General features: G+C 41.0%; 1 protein-coding gene across 1 annotated transcript in view; it reads right to left on the bottom strand.

The window, feature by feature from the left end:
* Window positions 1-14824, bottom strand: part of ATRN (attractin) — a 159026-nt gene that overhangs the window by 76199 nt on the left and 68003 nt on the right. The window contains exons 10-16 of the mRNA XM_061209629.1: window positions 14621-14775; window positions 11917-12001; window positions 8372-8592; window positions 5496-5617; window positions 4453-4591; window positions 2675-2865; window positions 1122-1341 (exon numbers count right to left, since the gene is read on the bottom strand). Coding sequence (XP_061065612.1) covers window positions 1122-1341; window positions 2675-2865; window positions 4453-4591; window positions 5496-5617; window positions 8372-8592; window positions 11917-12001; window positions 14621-14775 — 1133 coding nt within the window. The remainder of the gene's footprint in view (window positions 1-1121; window positions 1342-2674; window positions 2866-4452; window positions 4592-5495; window positions 5618-8371; window positions 8593-11916; window positions 12002-14620; window positions 14776-14824) is intronic.

Raw genomic sequence — 14824 nt, 5'->3', positions numbered from 1 at the left:
CATGTAATCAATTCAGTGGGTTACACTAAATGAAGAAGAAAATAGAAAGTCTTAGGTCATCAAGTACTATTTAGTCAAGTATATTTATACACTTGGGGGGAAAACAGTTTTTCTTTTCAAAGAGCATTAAGGACAGACATGAGGGAACAAGCTAATCTTTCCATAAGAGTAGAGGTTCTAAAGCTCCTTATGATATAGGAGACCCAGGATGAACTTCAGGGGTTTTACAATCCACCTGAATATGCAAAATTGCATCTTTGTATATTCTGGGGGAAAAAGAACCACAGCATTCATTAAATTCACCAAAGCACTCAGGATCCAAAATGGCTGAAAAGTTCCCATAGATATTATACTTTAAGGTGACTCCTACAGTGCTATGAATTCTCTTCCACACCTCTGTATTCCTCAGACAAATGACAGTACCTTCCTAAAATAAGACATGATGTCAATGGAGTCCAGCCTCCCAAAAGCAGCCACAGAATTCCAACTACTGCTTGTGAGTCCCTCTGCAGGAGGAGGACACTGGTCTAGGGCTTGTCTGCGTGCTGCAAATGCCACCCCTGTGCCTGCCCTTAGGAAGCCTAAATGTGCCTAGAGAGCTTCAAGTCTGTGAAGCTACTCCAAGTGTCTGGTCCTTCAGCACTCTCCTGCAGCTTTATCATGCTGAAGGTTTGCTTCTGCTTCGTGACACAGAGCTACTTCCATCATTTTTCTCCCCACTGACACTATCTTTCTGTCCACTGTCCCTGCAGTGATCTGCTTGCTTTTCTGATCTTTTCTTTGGATTTTTTGTTCTTTCTTCCACAACATTTCCCTGCCAACACCAAGAAATTAGCCTTTCAGAGAAATTATCAATACTTTTTGTGGTCAACAAACCAATCAATCTCACGGTTCATCAGAATATTAGAGTTAGTTATTTTTGGTTTTGCTCATGGCTCACACTATTCAGAGCCAAACACTACTTCCTTCTGCTTTAAAAATTCTGTGTTACACTCTGCTTCATATGCTTGAAATCAATACTCCATCGGTTTTTCATGAAAATTTCGTAATGCTTAACTATGCCTTCTATAGTTTCTCTTTCAATGAACTTCCAGTAACGCATAATTCACCCATATACTTACCAGGCCTTTCACAGACACTACCATTGAGTGGGTTGATGCAGGTTGCAGCCTTTAAGCCCCAAGTACTGGGTTCAGACAAAATTCCACAGAATCCAGCATCACTGGGCTCAGATGGCATCCACTGTAGCAAACTATTTGTGAATGGGGACATATCTTCCCAGCACCAGTAGGACACGTTGATCTTCCGAAGGCCAACCCACGGGGTTAAGGTGAGCTTGGACTGTAGGCAAAACAGGCACAGCTATGAATATAATCAATGTCTTGACCAAAACTGGTTCTAGACAAAAACCATTAAGTTACATATGTCCAAAAGATAAAGGAAAACCTCCCTATCCCGATTCAGCCATGGTAGATTACTGCAGACCATCATTTTTATGTTACATATCATGCCTGGCACTTTAATATGGCTATTTTACAAAGGACAGAAATACAGCTCGGAGAAGACATCAAAATCAAAGTAATAATCAAGTTCCTAAATTTCTACATGCTATGACAAATGCTATGAAGAGATGACCAACCCCAACTTGGTTTAAATGTCTATTTATATGTGAAATCATCGTATCGATATTTATGAAATACTGGTTATATGCCTATCATTATCTAAGCCTGTTTTGGAAGCTCTGGTTAGTTCAGGCTTAGATAAATGATGATTAAAGATTCCCACCTTCAGCTGGGGAGGTGGGGGGTGTTGGCTGTCACTGAATTTTATAGGGAAAATAGGACAATGAATTCCTGGGAAAGTCTTTCTCAGATGCCACATGTAGCCAAGACCCAGACCGCACTTCCTATGTCCTTCCCAAGGAAGTGCTGCCCATTCCTCCTACCTGCTTGACATTTCCCCCTAACTGCTCTATACCAAAAACAATGTTGTTGAAAGAGCGTTGTCTTGTGAGTATCTACTTGATTGAGGGTAGGACCACAGTTCTAGGACTCTGTACTAAAAAAGACAAAATGTGATTGTGGAATATTAACTACAAGCTGCCTGAGAGCACTGGGTGGACAGGAAGAGAACTTGGGGACTTTCTGTGCTCACAAACTCCGATAAGAAGATGCCCTCTCCTTTTGGGTTGGTCAGATCTAAGAAAGACCCAAATGGATGTCCATTTCTTAGGATGATTAGCATTAAATCATATTACACACTGTAGTAAAACCTGAAATCTGGGAGACTCAGGTGGCTTAATTCAGCTCAGCTAATTAGTAATGGCATTCCCCTCCCCCACCCCAACAGAACCTAGGGATAAAACAGATATGAAATCATCTACTGATGTCACAGGATATGTGCATATGTAAACATGTTACTGTTCAATATGCATGTAATTATTGATATATCTTATAATTTAATGAAATATGACTAATAAAAATAAGGTGTTGGAAATTTCAAGATAAGAAAGAATTTATTAAACGAAGAGAATTTGACAGTGCAGTTCCACAGTGTATTACACTGCACCTACTAGCATTCCTCTTCCTGCCAAGCACGTAACAGGTAAGCTGTAGTCATGCCGTCAGTAGAAGGATGGATACTAGAAACTTAAGTTCCAAGGACTTTAACTCACCATGCTCTGCGATGACTGCATGATTCGCAGCTGCTTAAGGACAAATTCCACCTTCTTCTGGGTTGTAAGAGAAGCCAAAAAGGCATTGTGGTTCCTACAGGACAATTTTGCATTGTCATAATTCTCTTTGGCCGTAGTAATTTTCAAACATGAGTTTCCAACCAAATGCCAGCCAATGCCACAGATATTTTCTTTATTAAAGAGGGGAGAGAAAAACAAAGAGTTCTAGAAATCACACAAAACTACGTACATTAGCAGCTTGAACTGCTGAAAACCTAAATGGTTTTTGTGAGCTGAATTCTAGATACTTCATTCGGATGTGGTGAGTGCATCAGACACATTACTAAGGACGAAATACAGAATACACACAAGAATTTTTTAAATGTTTATCAGTCATATTTCCTGGATCTCAAGATGCATATTCTGAGGTCAACCTTCCTATGTCTTAGAGGAAAACATTTGTTTGATGCCACTGTTAAACTTATAAACCTCCTTTTGAAGAAAAATCAGAAACAAGGCTAAAATCCTAAGAGCAGAAAAATGAATATGCATTATTGGAAAGATGGGGTGGAAAACTGCAAGAACAGAAATGAGTTGGTGAGTGAGCAAGTCTACAAAAGCTGCACTGTTTTCACATCAAGTGAAACAAAACATCCCAAAAGTGAGGTGGAAAGAGCCTTTTTGGGAAATAAACCGAAGTGCTACAGTACACCAGGTAAGTTTGTAATCTACTACTGTGACCTCCCTGTACCCACCCAAAGAACTGCACAGAAGCTATGCATGCTTCCTGGAAGACAGTGCACGAGCAAAGCAACTTCACCAGAACCAAAGTACCCTGGAGATGCCCTCAACAATGTTCATCAACAGCCAGTGAAATAAACGGAAGGTGCCACGGGAAAGGGATCATTTCAGAGCAGATAAAGACTTGCTCCTCAAAGTGTGGCATCAGTGTCATTGCTCGCTGAAATGCGGATTCTAGGGCCCCACCACAAATATGTGCCAGAATCTGGCTTCTAGCAAGACCCCCAGGTACTTTGCTACGCATTGAAATTTGAGATGCAATGAGGTAAAAGAACAAGAAGCCCACTCCAGCAAGCTGAATCAAGTACTTCCGAAGGACTTCAAGAGGGGCCCAGTAGACCCCAGCTACCCTGTACTTCTGTTGCACAGAGCCAAAGAAATCCCCTTCCTGGGCTTCCTGGATGAGCAAATATATCATACAGTTTCAGCCATGGCTGGCTGGCTTCAGGCCCCCAACTTATCAACCTGAACCTCAGAAGTGCTATAAATTGAGGTATCTGGGGCTGGGGTCATCCCAGGAGGTGCTGCTGACAGAGACATCTCTCCTTTCCTTCTTATCAGAAGGTGATGAAAACCTGATCCCAGTGGTCAGTAAGAAGTACTCTTCATAAAGTGCCCAGCAGACTGGCTGCTGAGACTGCTGCTTTCTGCTCCCAGGTTACCGTAGAGTGGGGCAGGGACAATGGAGAGTGGGGTAGGGACAACGGAGCAGGCTCAATGACACAGAGTCAAGCTGTCCTTGATTCTCGACAGCAGCAGATGACGCTTCACTTTCTTTCAAAGGATGGTAGAAGTAAATACTTAAGAACTGTATTTCTGCTTTAAAAAATAACAACCACAATAGTGGTGAGGGGGAATGAATGGATAAAATGAGTTCGCCCCTTTTGTGGGGTTCAATCTAGGCTGCACAGTATTGAGGGTGTGTGCGTGTGAAGTCTTTGGACCCACACACATCAAGATGCCCCGGCAAGGCCTACCAGGCAGGGCGATGCACTCCTGATTCCGGGGCTCCCACTGGCAGTTCTGGTCCAGGGCACAGCTCCTGCAGCTGGTCTTCTTGTTACAGTAGTACATGGGGTTATCCTTGGGGCAATGATCATACCTGGAAATGGAGATCTAGAATACAATGGACAAAAGCTTTTCTCTTATATCCACAGAGAGAACTCACGGCAAGAACAAATAGGATACTAAAAACAACAGTCTAACTGAGGAAGCAAACTACAAATACATACATACATAAATAAATAAATAAGATGTAGATGAAGCAGCACTGCAGTGGAAACACTATAGTTAAATGTTCTGTTCAAGGACATGCCTTTACCTGGCAAGGAAGCAGTGCATTCTTTTAAGTACCATGCTTCAACTTGCTCATCTGTAGAATGGGAATGTTGAACTTGCTGCTTTTTAAATGTCTCCCAAACATTCTGAAAGTTTTTTATTTTATGAGCTGCTTTACAGACTGACAAAGAATGTCTTATAAACAGTCAAAAATTATAAAAGTTGAGTCATCATGTCTTTTTTTTGCCTTATAACCTAAATAAAAAATCATAAATGGTAAGCATAAATTATGCTGAGCCAAGATGTAACATAAGACAAGGAGATTTTGCAAAGTCTATTATTTCCACAATTCAGTTTGGCTGCTACACACATGACTCACTTTCACTCTCAAGTCCTAAATTGCTCCCCAAACCTTGCATATGTAGAGGGAGCACACCATTACAAACTTCACGCCAAGAACCTAGTACTTAGCCAAGCCATGCACAGGGACTGGGGTGTACTCAGAATAATAATCTTGCTTTCTTCTAAAACACCACACATCAATCCTCGTGGCTAGCAGAACCTTTGGAATTAGGACATATAGAGCATCCCTTACTCAAAGAAACTTGAGCAATAATAAAATCCAAATCTACACTGAAGGTTTCAAAGATAACTCTGGGCTATACCATATGCTCTAAAATCTACACCTAATCCCACTCAGGATTTTTCTATCTTCTGAAATCCTTTAGAAACAGCCTCTGACCTGGCCTTCTGTGCAGCTGTGGTTCATAGGGACACAATGGTCATGGCACCAGTGGCAGTCATTTGTGTTGGCCGTGCAGCTGTAACAATCCGTGTGCTGGTCACATCTGTCATGGTCAAGTGCTGTGAAGAGAAGAAAAACTCATCAACTGTGACAGCTTCTCCTCAGAAATGTCACAGGCCATTACAACTGCTGTTGAGCAAAATATGACCCTGAGGCAAAAAAAATAAAATAAAATAAAATAACAAGCCTTGGGAAGTAAAATGAGGAGTGAAACTGGCAGGAAAATATATTGGTGTGTTCAGGTCAAAACAATATTTAGAAATAAGTAAACAATCTGAAGAAAAGCCATTCTGTACTCCACCCTCCTAACAAAAGTACACAGAAAGGGAAAAACAAAGATAGAATAATTCAACAATGAGATATAAGGGAAATAGGTCTGGTTCTTCGAATACTTTTCTTTTCAAGAAAGAAATCAACTAGCAGTTGAATGAACATCAAGAGCAGCCCAGGGGCCAAACAAATAAATGTAGGAGACCAAGCCATTCCTCCCAGCTATAAATGCAAGGCTGCTCTGGGCACAGGAAGCAGGCAGCACCACAGAACCCCAAAGAAGGCAATACACATATATGTAAGTCCAAGAAATTCTGGGCTACTAGAGACCTGTTGATCTTCTACTGACCCTAGACAGGTCAAGGTCAGCAACGAAAGAGAAGCCGCACAACAGTGCTGCCTCATCTATTGAACCATTCATGGACATGGCACATGGTAGAATCCATGGACAAGAAAAGGCAGGGCCCACCCTCACAAAGACCCCAACAACCTGCTCCTTAGGCTGTTCTTCCTGCCCTGGTCATCACCCCACAGACTGGGCCCACAGAGAAAGCAGAGTGAACCAGGGAGGTGACATCTGAGATGAGTTCATAGCAAATGGGTTCATAATGAACCACCTAAGGTAATTAAATATTATTTCCTATAAACTTGCATATTTAATTTGAACTTTTTAAATGTGGTTAAAAAATAACTATTTCACTGATTTTATCCCTTTTAGGAGACAGTGACTAACCCTACCAAGTTCTGGTCATCCTAGTTCTCCAGCACTCACCAGCCCACCAATGAACCTGTAAAGCTGCCTGGGTGTTCTTACTGAGGATTTATGTTCAGCTTAATTTGGAGCTTTCCAGGAGAGTGAACGCTGCCTCTATCCATCATAACTCTCACGGTAACTGCTACACCAACCCTAATAGTTAAGAAATTCAGTCAACATAGTTTAAATTAATTGAAGTAAAACAATATTTTTCAGAGACATTTCTCTTACTTTTTTTTTTTTTTAATTTATTTTATTTATTTATGGCTGTGTTGGGTCTTCGTTTCTGTGCGAGGGCTTTCTCTAGTTGTGGCAAGCGGGGGCCACTCTTCATCGTGGTGCGCGGGCCTCTCACTATCGTGGTGCGCGGGCCTCTCACTATTGCGGCCTCTCTTCTTGCGGAGCACAGGGTCCAGACGCGCAGGCTCAGTACTTGTGGCTCATGGGCCCAGTTGCTCCGCGGCATGTGGGATCTTCCCAGACCAGGGCTCGAACCCATGTCCCCTGCATTGGCAGGCAGATTCTCAACCACTGCGCCACCAGGGAAGCCCTTTTTCTTACTTTTAAAGGACTTTCTCACATATGACTTCATTGTATTGCACCGTGCGAATATGTCAGAGCAAAAGGGTAATAAGGAGCTGAGTAGGTAAGATGAAGAAAACTTGGACAATATAAGGGGTGGTTCTAGAAGGAGGGATCACTGTTCATCCTCAGCAACTGTCTACCTTGCTATCACTGCTGTGCCCAACTAGAGAAGCTAGAAAAGAATAATACCTCTATCCACTAGAACAATCTACTCCAACATAGCTTTTCTTTTCTTTTTTTTTTTTTAATTAATTAATTTATTTATTTTTGGCTGCATTGGGTCTTCCCCGCTCTGCAAGGGACTTTCTCTAGTTGCCGCGAGCGGGGGCCCCTCATTGCCGGGGCTTCTCTTGTTGCGGAGCACGGGCTCTAGGACCGCGGGCTTCAGTAGTTATGGCTCGCGGGCCCTAGAGCACAGGCTCAGTAGTTGTGGCGCACGGGCTTAGCTGGTCCGAGGCATGTGGGATCTTCCCGGACCAGGGCTTGAACCCGTGTCCCCTGCATTGGCAGGCGGATTCCCAACCACTGCACCACCAGGGAAGTCCCAACATAGCTTCTCTGGATTGGCCCTCTTAATCTTATCCTTAATGTTAGAACTGCATAATCCAATATGGTAGCCACTAACCACATGTAGTATTTATTTATTTATTTTTTTTGGCCATGCTGCGTGACATGTGGGATCTTAGTTCCCCGACCAGGGGTGGAACCCGTGCCCCCCACGGTGGAAGCGCAGAGTCTTAACCACGGGATCGCTGGAGAAGTCCCCACATGTAGTTTTTAATTTAAATTAATTAAAATTTTAAAATTCAGTTCTTCACTCACACCAGTCTCATTCCAAGTGTCTGATAGCCACATATGGCTAGTAGCTAACATATTGGGACAGTGCAGATATAAAAAGTCCTACTGGATTGCAGTGCCTCAAAACAGCTGAAACTAGGTTCTGGAGTTGGTATACAAAGTCTATGCAATGCTAAAAGGTTTTGTCTTCATCATTAGCAAATAGCAGACGTGGCACGTTCCCATCCATTATAAAGATGTTTACAATCCAATTTTCAAACACCCATAAAGCATTTGCCTAAGTTATTACTGAATAATTTTGGATAATAAAATGAACATTAAAAGCACACATTGGAAAAGTGACTTCACAATTCAGATAAAATGAGATCTCAAATTAATTAAATTTTAAGAAGAGAAAAAAACATACTTCTGTTAGAAAAACACTCTGATTTTAACTTTTCTTCTTGTGCTTCAGTCGCCAACTCCCAGGGGACACACTGAGATGACCCTGCGTCCCACACACACCGGATGCCAGGTCCTGCTGCTATACAAGCAGCTTCACTCTGGTGTGCTTCACACTGTTCTGAAGTAAATACCAGGATGTCACTGAGGAGGAGACTATTGAAACCACCAAATACATACATGGTGCTAAAAGAAAAAAAAGAGAGAGAAAGAGTTCATTGAAAACTTACATAAACAAATGCATGATATACTTCTTATAATCTTTAGACGAATCTCACATATCAAAAGTCCTGTAAAAAAGTTATTTTTCAAGACCTCAAAAAACATTCTTATACCTTTACCTCCCAAATTCCAACCTTTCAAAATGGTCTGTGACACCCAGAATAGTTCCAATAATCTACCTCCTCTATACAGCTACTATATTAAAAAGTTCTCATGATAAGTGAGTGACTTTTAACCAGGATTCTTCAAAATATTTTAGTGACAGGGCAAGCTAGCATATTTAAAAATTATACACATAATCCTACATCTACATGTTTTTAAATATTAAAATAAGTATGTACAATTTAAGAAGTATAGATAAAGGCTCTCTGATCAAAACTGTGTAATGGGGGCTTCCCTGGTGGCGCAGTGGTTGAGAATCTGCCTGCCAATGCAGGGGACACAGGTTTGAGCCCTGGTCTGGGAAGATCCCACATGCCGCGGAGCAACTAAGCCCGTGAGCCACAACTACTGAGCCTGCGCGTCTGGAGCCTGTGCTCCGCAACGGGAGAGGCCGCGACAGTGAGAGGCCCGCGCACCGCGATGAAGAGTGGCCCCCACTCGCCGCAACTGGAGAAAGCCCTCGCACAGAAACGAAGACCCAACACAGCCAAAAATAAATAAATAAATAAATAAATTAAAAAAAAAACAACAACTGTGTAATGAAAACATAGACCAATAAGAAAGAGATAAAAGTGCATATGAAAATTTAGTACACAGTACAAGTCACATTTTAATTAGTGGAACAGATGATTTCAAGGATTTCTTCCAACTCTGAGATCGTATAATCCACCAGGAAGTTTAGCACTAACCCACAATGAGGTGTCAAATAATTCACTCTCACTGTGCCTCAGTTTTCCTCAAATCGACAAGAGGATAACTAAAGCGTAAAGATTTGTGGCTGTATTTTTACTACATCTGAAAACTGACATATTTCAGTAACCAAAAATGAACACCAGGTTTAATTTTTAACTTCATATTGGTTTACTTAGTATCACATTACATAGTCTGGTTTCAGCTAGTCAATTTACTGCTTAAACCAAATAAGCTCCATCGGCCTCCCAGTACAGCTGGTATTCTTAGCAATTCTGAATTCATCTGGTCACATCGGCTATGTGAGGGTAGGCAAAGTCCTTCAAAGAGACTTGGAGCAGGGAACGGAAAAGAAAAGCTGCATCTGCAGCAGTCTCAATGCCTCACAGGCCACTCTTCTTCCTGCCTCCCTCAAAAACCACAAGGACAACGACTAAGTGAAGCACAGCTGGCCCAATGCAGATGCTCGATTAAGGGAACCATCATTCAAAATGTGGAAATCATGTGAATCAAAGTTTCTCTTTAGCTAAATTACTTCACAAAATTAAACTAACCATTACAGCAGAAATTAACACAACACTGTAAATCAACTATACTTCAATTAAAAAAAATTGAAGAAACAATTAAACTAACCATGGTTTTTTACTACATGACCTCCCTTGTCATGCCCTGCCCCCCTCCAACCCTGGCCCATTCATACAGATACTCGCATATAGGCTCAAATACTCCACTGGAATTATACAAAAATAAGCACATTATTATAACTCAGGCAAGCCATTCCCAATTTTGATTCATGGTTAAATTACATCTTATGGTAAACTGTCAACTTCTCTGAGTTTATATAAAACCTCCAAAATGTTTTGATAGAAAATCCATTTATTTGCTAATTATCATTATGGTACTAACAGCCGCCATTTAGCAAATGCCTATTATGTGCCAAATCTTATGCTAGGAGAACACCATGAATATAAAGATGAACACAGCTGAGGCCAGGCACTCACAGGCAAGATGATGACAAAATGGACCCACTGTTTTTCAGATGAAGAACATCAAGAGGCACTTACTAGAAAACTTTAAGCATTTTCCTTACTGAGGAAATATCAAATTACAATTTAAGATAACACTTCAGGGACTTCTCTGGTGGTCCAGTGGTTAAGAATCCGCCTTCCAATGCAGGAGACACGGGTTCGATCCCTGATCCGGGAACTAAGATCCCACATGCCATGGGGCAACTAAGCCCACGTGCTGCAACTACTGAGCATGCGAGCCACAACTAGAGAGCCCACGTGCCACAACAAAAAAAAGATCCCGCACGCCACAACGAAGATCCCACGTGCCGCAACTAAGAACCAACGCAGGCAAATAAATAAATAAATATTTTTTAAAAAGATAACACTTCAAATTAGTAGTCAAAAATCCTTCCATTTTAATCTATACCTATCAAATATTCCCATAGTAAAACCATATTTATTGCTAAATTTCAGCTGTTTACTTTGTGAAAGATGTCCCTTTTTCCAGTATCTAAGTGTTTGAATTCTGTCAATTCTTCCTTCACATCTCCAAGATAGGTTGCTTTCTTATCTTTCCTAATCCAAGGTGAATTACCTCATTTAACTTTCATTATCACAACAGAAATTTTGAAAATGTAGGGAATCCTAACATAATATACATAGGCATTATAGCATTTAAATAGTTTCAGGATTGATAAGGCCTAGAATTTTAAAAGGTGAAGTAAACAGTAATCAGAGAAGAAACAAAATGAGAAAAAATTAACAACATGATTAGACTATTTTAACAAATAAAAAAATCGGTAAAGCACACTATAAGGTACAGGTCACATGGCCACTCTGGAGCTCCCTTATATGACAGATGCTTCTCCAGGGGCAGATTTGTGAAGCGCTCTATTAGTTTGGGCCAGGCACTTCTGAATGATGCAATGAAATGCAGTGCAGACTTCAGATTATCCAAAGACTTGATATATATGAAGCACCACAGACTTGACTTATATGAAGCATCAGAATCTCCCCACCTCTGTTCCCATATCTTATCCCTTATCTAAAGTGTCCTCTCTCCTTTTTTTCAAATCTTTCTTCACCACTCAGACAAAAGCACCACAAACAATAGCAAATAGCAGAGGGCCTAAGACAGTAACTGCACACAACTTTTGTTGTCCCATGCACTCAGACAACACCAAACGTAGCTTACTCCGGCATGCTAACAAAATTACATCAACAAACATGGCATTAGAAGTAATTCAAATTCACATCAAATATTTTAAATATAAATCAGGAAATTCATACCTAACATAATTCTGTGAAAAACCAATGGGATAAGGTAATCCTATGAATAATATGTAAGTCCAATATTACTTCATATTTTACTTCATTTTCATTTTAAACACAAGAGAAAAGGAGCAAGCACTTCTTCTTCAATTACCTGTTGTATAAGACTGCTGAATGGCCAAATCTGTTGACATCATGGTGGAGATCAGGTCTGGGAAGCACTGACCATCGGTCACAAGCTAGGAGCAAGAAAAACACATTTCAGAAGGGACTGTCATTCATAATCAATAGGGACTGGCATTTTCTTTGGGAAAGAAGACTGTAATAAACACAAACATATCTCAGTTTTTCTTAGTCACACCATTATTTCTGAAGTAAAATGCAGCAGCAACAGAACAGAAGGGCAAGGAAGAACGGTAGCACTCTATAGCAATTCTAATTAGTGAATGCACATTCACAACACTCACTCTGTTGCCTATCAATATTACCCACTAGAATGTTTTTTAACTTAAGCAAATTTTACATTTTTCAAAGCTTACATAAGTAAAACATGTGAATTCCGTAATTATTTTCCACTCTATATTGCTTTGCCCAAACTCAGTAACTAAAATAGAAATGTACAGGTGGAAAATTAAAACTAAAAAAAAAAAATCAAACTTTATCTAATTTTTAAAAGGTCCTTTCCTAGACACCCTAGATCTACTAATTTTCCTTTGTTCTGATTCACGCTAGCAACTTCTCTTCTGGACCTCAATACCAACAGGTGCTGCTGAACCATACCAACCTCTGACTCACTGTCTTCTGTTCCCAGACGCACAGACTTTCACACTCACTAAACAAAGGTTCTTCCACTCAATCCGGACATTTATTCAACCCCGACAACAAAAGCTTTCACTTTCTTCTCCTACCCAGCCTAAACTCTGTGGTCTTCCTCACATGCAGAACAGAGGCCATCAACTCCCACAGCTTCCTGACCACCCACCTTGCTTCCTTCCCTACAACCAGTGTGGCAGGAGCCCTTCCTCTTATCCCACCTGACTTTTACCTTACCGCAGTATTTAAATATGCCCAAGGAGGCACTCAACTTACCCCTTTTCTTCCCTTCACAGACAAGGGTTTTTGCTTTTTTTTTAATTAAAACGGTCAACATTCACTGTGTACATCTCACCGTATATTACTTCTCAGCCTCCTGTAATCTGGATCATTCCTCCATGTCTAGAGGGTAATAAATGATCTCTTTGTTGCTAAATGTGAAAAACTCTCCAGTCCTTATTTTACTTAATCCCTCTGTAGCCACTGTTAACTGCTACCTTTCAGGTCCCCAGTCTTGCCTCACTTTCCTCCTATTCTCTGACATGCTTTTGCAATCTCCATTCTCTTTAAGGCTTCTTTATGTATCTATTCCCTGGCTCTTTGCTTGTCCCTGATGACACATGCTCCCTACAGAAGTTCACCCCCTCCTACAGCTCCCCACTGATCTCTGTACTGCTCTGTCCCACAGTCATCTCCAGCTGAACATGCCCCCAGATTCAATTTACTCACTTCCTCCCAGACCCTGTCCCTCTACTTCTATTTCCAGCCTTGGTAAAAAACACCATCTACTGTGGCCCACACCAGATACCAGATAAGGATGCTGTCACAGCTCTCAAAACGCACTCGGGACAATCCTCGGGTTCCCAGTAATTCTCAAACACATTTGTCTCTTTATCCTCATTGCCACTTCCACAGTCTTGGCTCAAACCCTCCTCAGGACTTTATCAACAGCCTCCTAACTCCCATCTTGCCCCTTCCCAACTACTAATCACAATGCCATCAAGAGATCTTCCTAAGACACAAATACAATTCTATCACCTCTTCTGTAAGATTCTTCAAAAAGCCCAAACCCCTCAGCATGACATAACAGGTCCCTCAAGATCTGACCAGACAGCTGCTTGCTTCTAGTTCCACTTAGAGCCACTCTTCCCTGATGTGCTACTAGAATACAGCCAAAACTAACTACTCACAGGCCCCAAGTACATGGCATGGTCTCTTTCCACCTCTGTGTCTCTAAACATGGGCTTCCTTTGCCTGAGAAGTCCTGCTTAACTTGGCCCAGCCAACTTCCCAGTGTTCCTAGGACCCAGCCTGGATGGCCCTCCTCAAGAAGGCTTTCCCTGACTGTACCCCTTACCCCTCATCAATTAAGGGATGCTCACAGGTGCTCTCATACGTTCTTCTCAGAGCAAGTAACACCCTGAATGCAATTATATTGTCTGCTCAGTTCTCTGCCTCCCCCACCAAGGACTGTAACTTATTCCTCTTACGATCCCCAATGTATAAGTTCAGTGGCTGGCACATAAATATCTGTTAAAGAACATCTGATGATATTTATATTTATATCATATGATACATGATAAATATTAAAGAATTTCTAATATTTGTTTTGCATGAACCAATATTGCCCTCTTCTGGTCAGTACATTACCACACCAAATTCTTAAAAAATCACTGTCAAAGTATTACATCAAGAATGTGTGAAACCAGTTTCAAGGGAATAAGATAAAGTTAAACTTAAACCAACTTAACACAATGCTGGTGGTCACAACTACATAACACATATTACTGTGTAAGGCTTTTATTTGTGACACAGGAGAGCCCAATCACCCCAACTCATCAAAGGAGGGACTTCAAAAAGTATTTAATATAGAAGTAATGCTTTTTAACAGATTACAATATCAGTCAAATTAACATAAAAAATTCCATTTGGACCTCTTTCAAATAGCCTGACCATTTTTAACTAGAAATATTTTCTGTTTCTTTTAAAACGTTGCTTACAGACAAAAAAGATTCTTAAAGCTAAAATGGCTTTGGGAAACTTACCAATGTCGTAAGCCATGAAATCTGAAGAGAAGCATTTGGCTCCATGGCTCATGGATGTGTCATTGTGTGTGTTTCCTCCAAACACCAGCATGGTTCCACTCACTATCACAGCTGTGTGCAAGTAACGGAAAAATCGGCTGTCCTTAAGAATAGTCCTTTTGAGTTTATTTAAAAATAATAAATACAAGGTTAGTTCTTTAGAAT

Source organism: Eubalaena glacialis, chromosome 13 (assembly GCF_028564815.1).
Source record: "Eubalaena glacialis isolate mEubGla1 chromosome 13, mEubGla1.1.hap2.+ XY, whole genome shotgun sequence".
Taxonomy (NCBI): domain Eukaryota; kingdom Metazoa; phylum Chordata; class Mammalia; order Artiodactyla; family Balaenidae; genus Eubalaena; species Eubalaena glacialis.
This window is presented reverse-complemented; position numbering and strand designations above follow the sequence as displayed.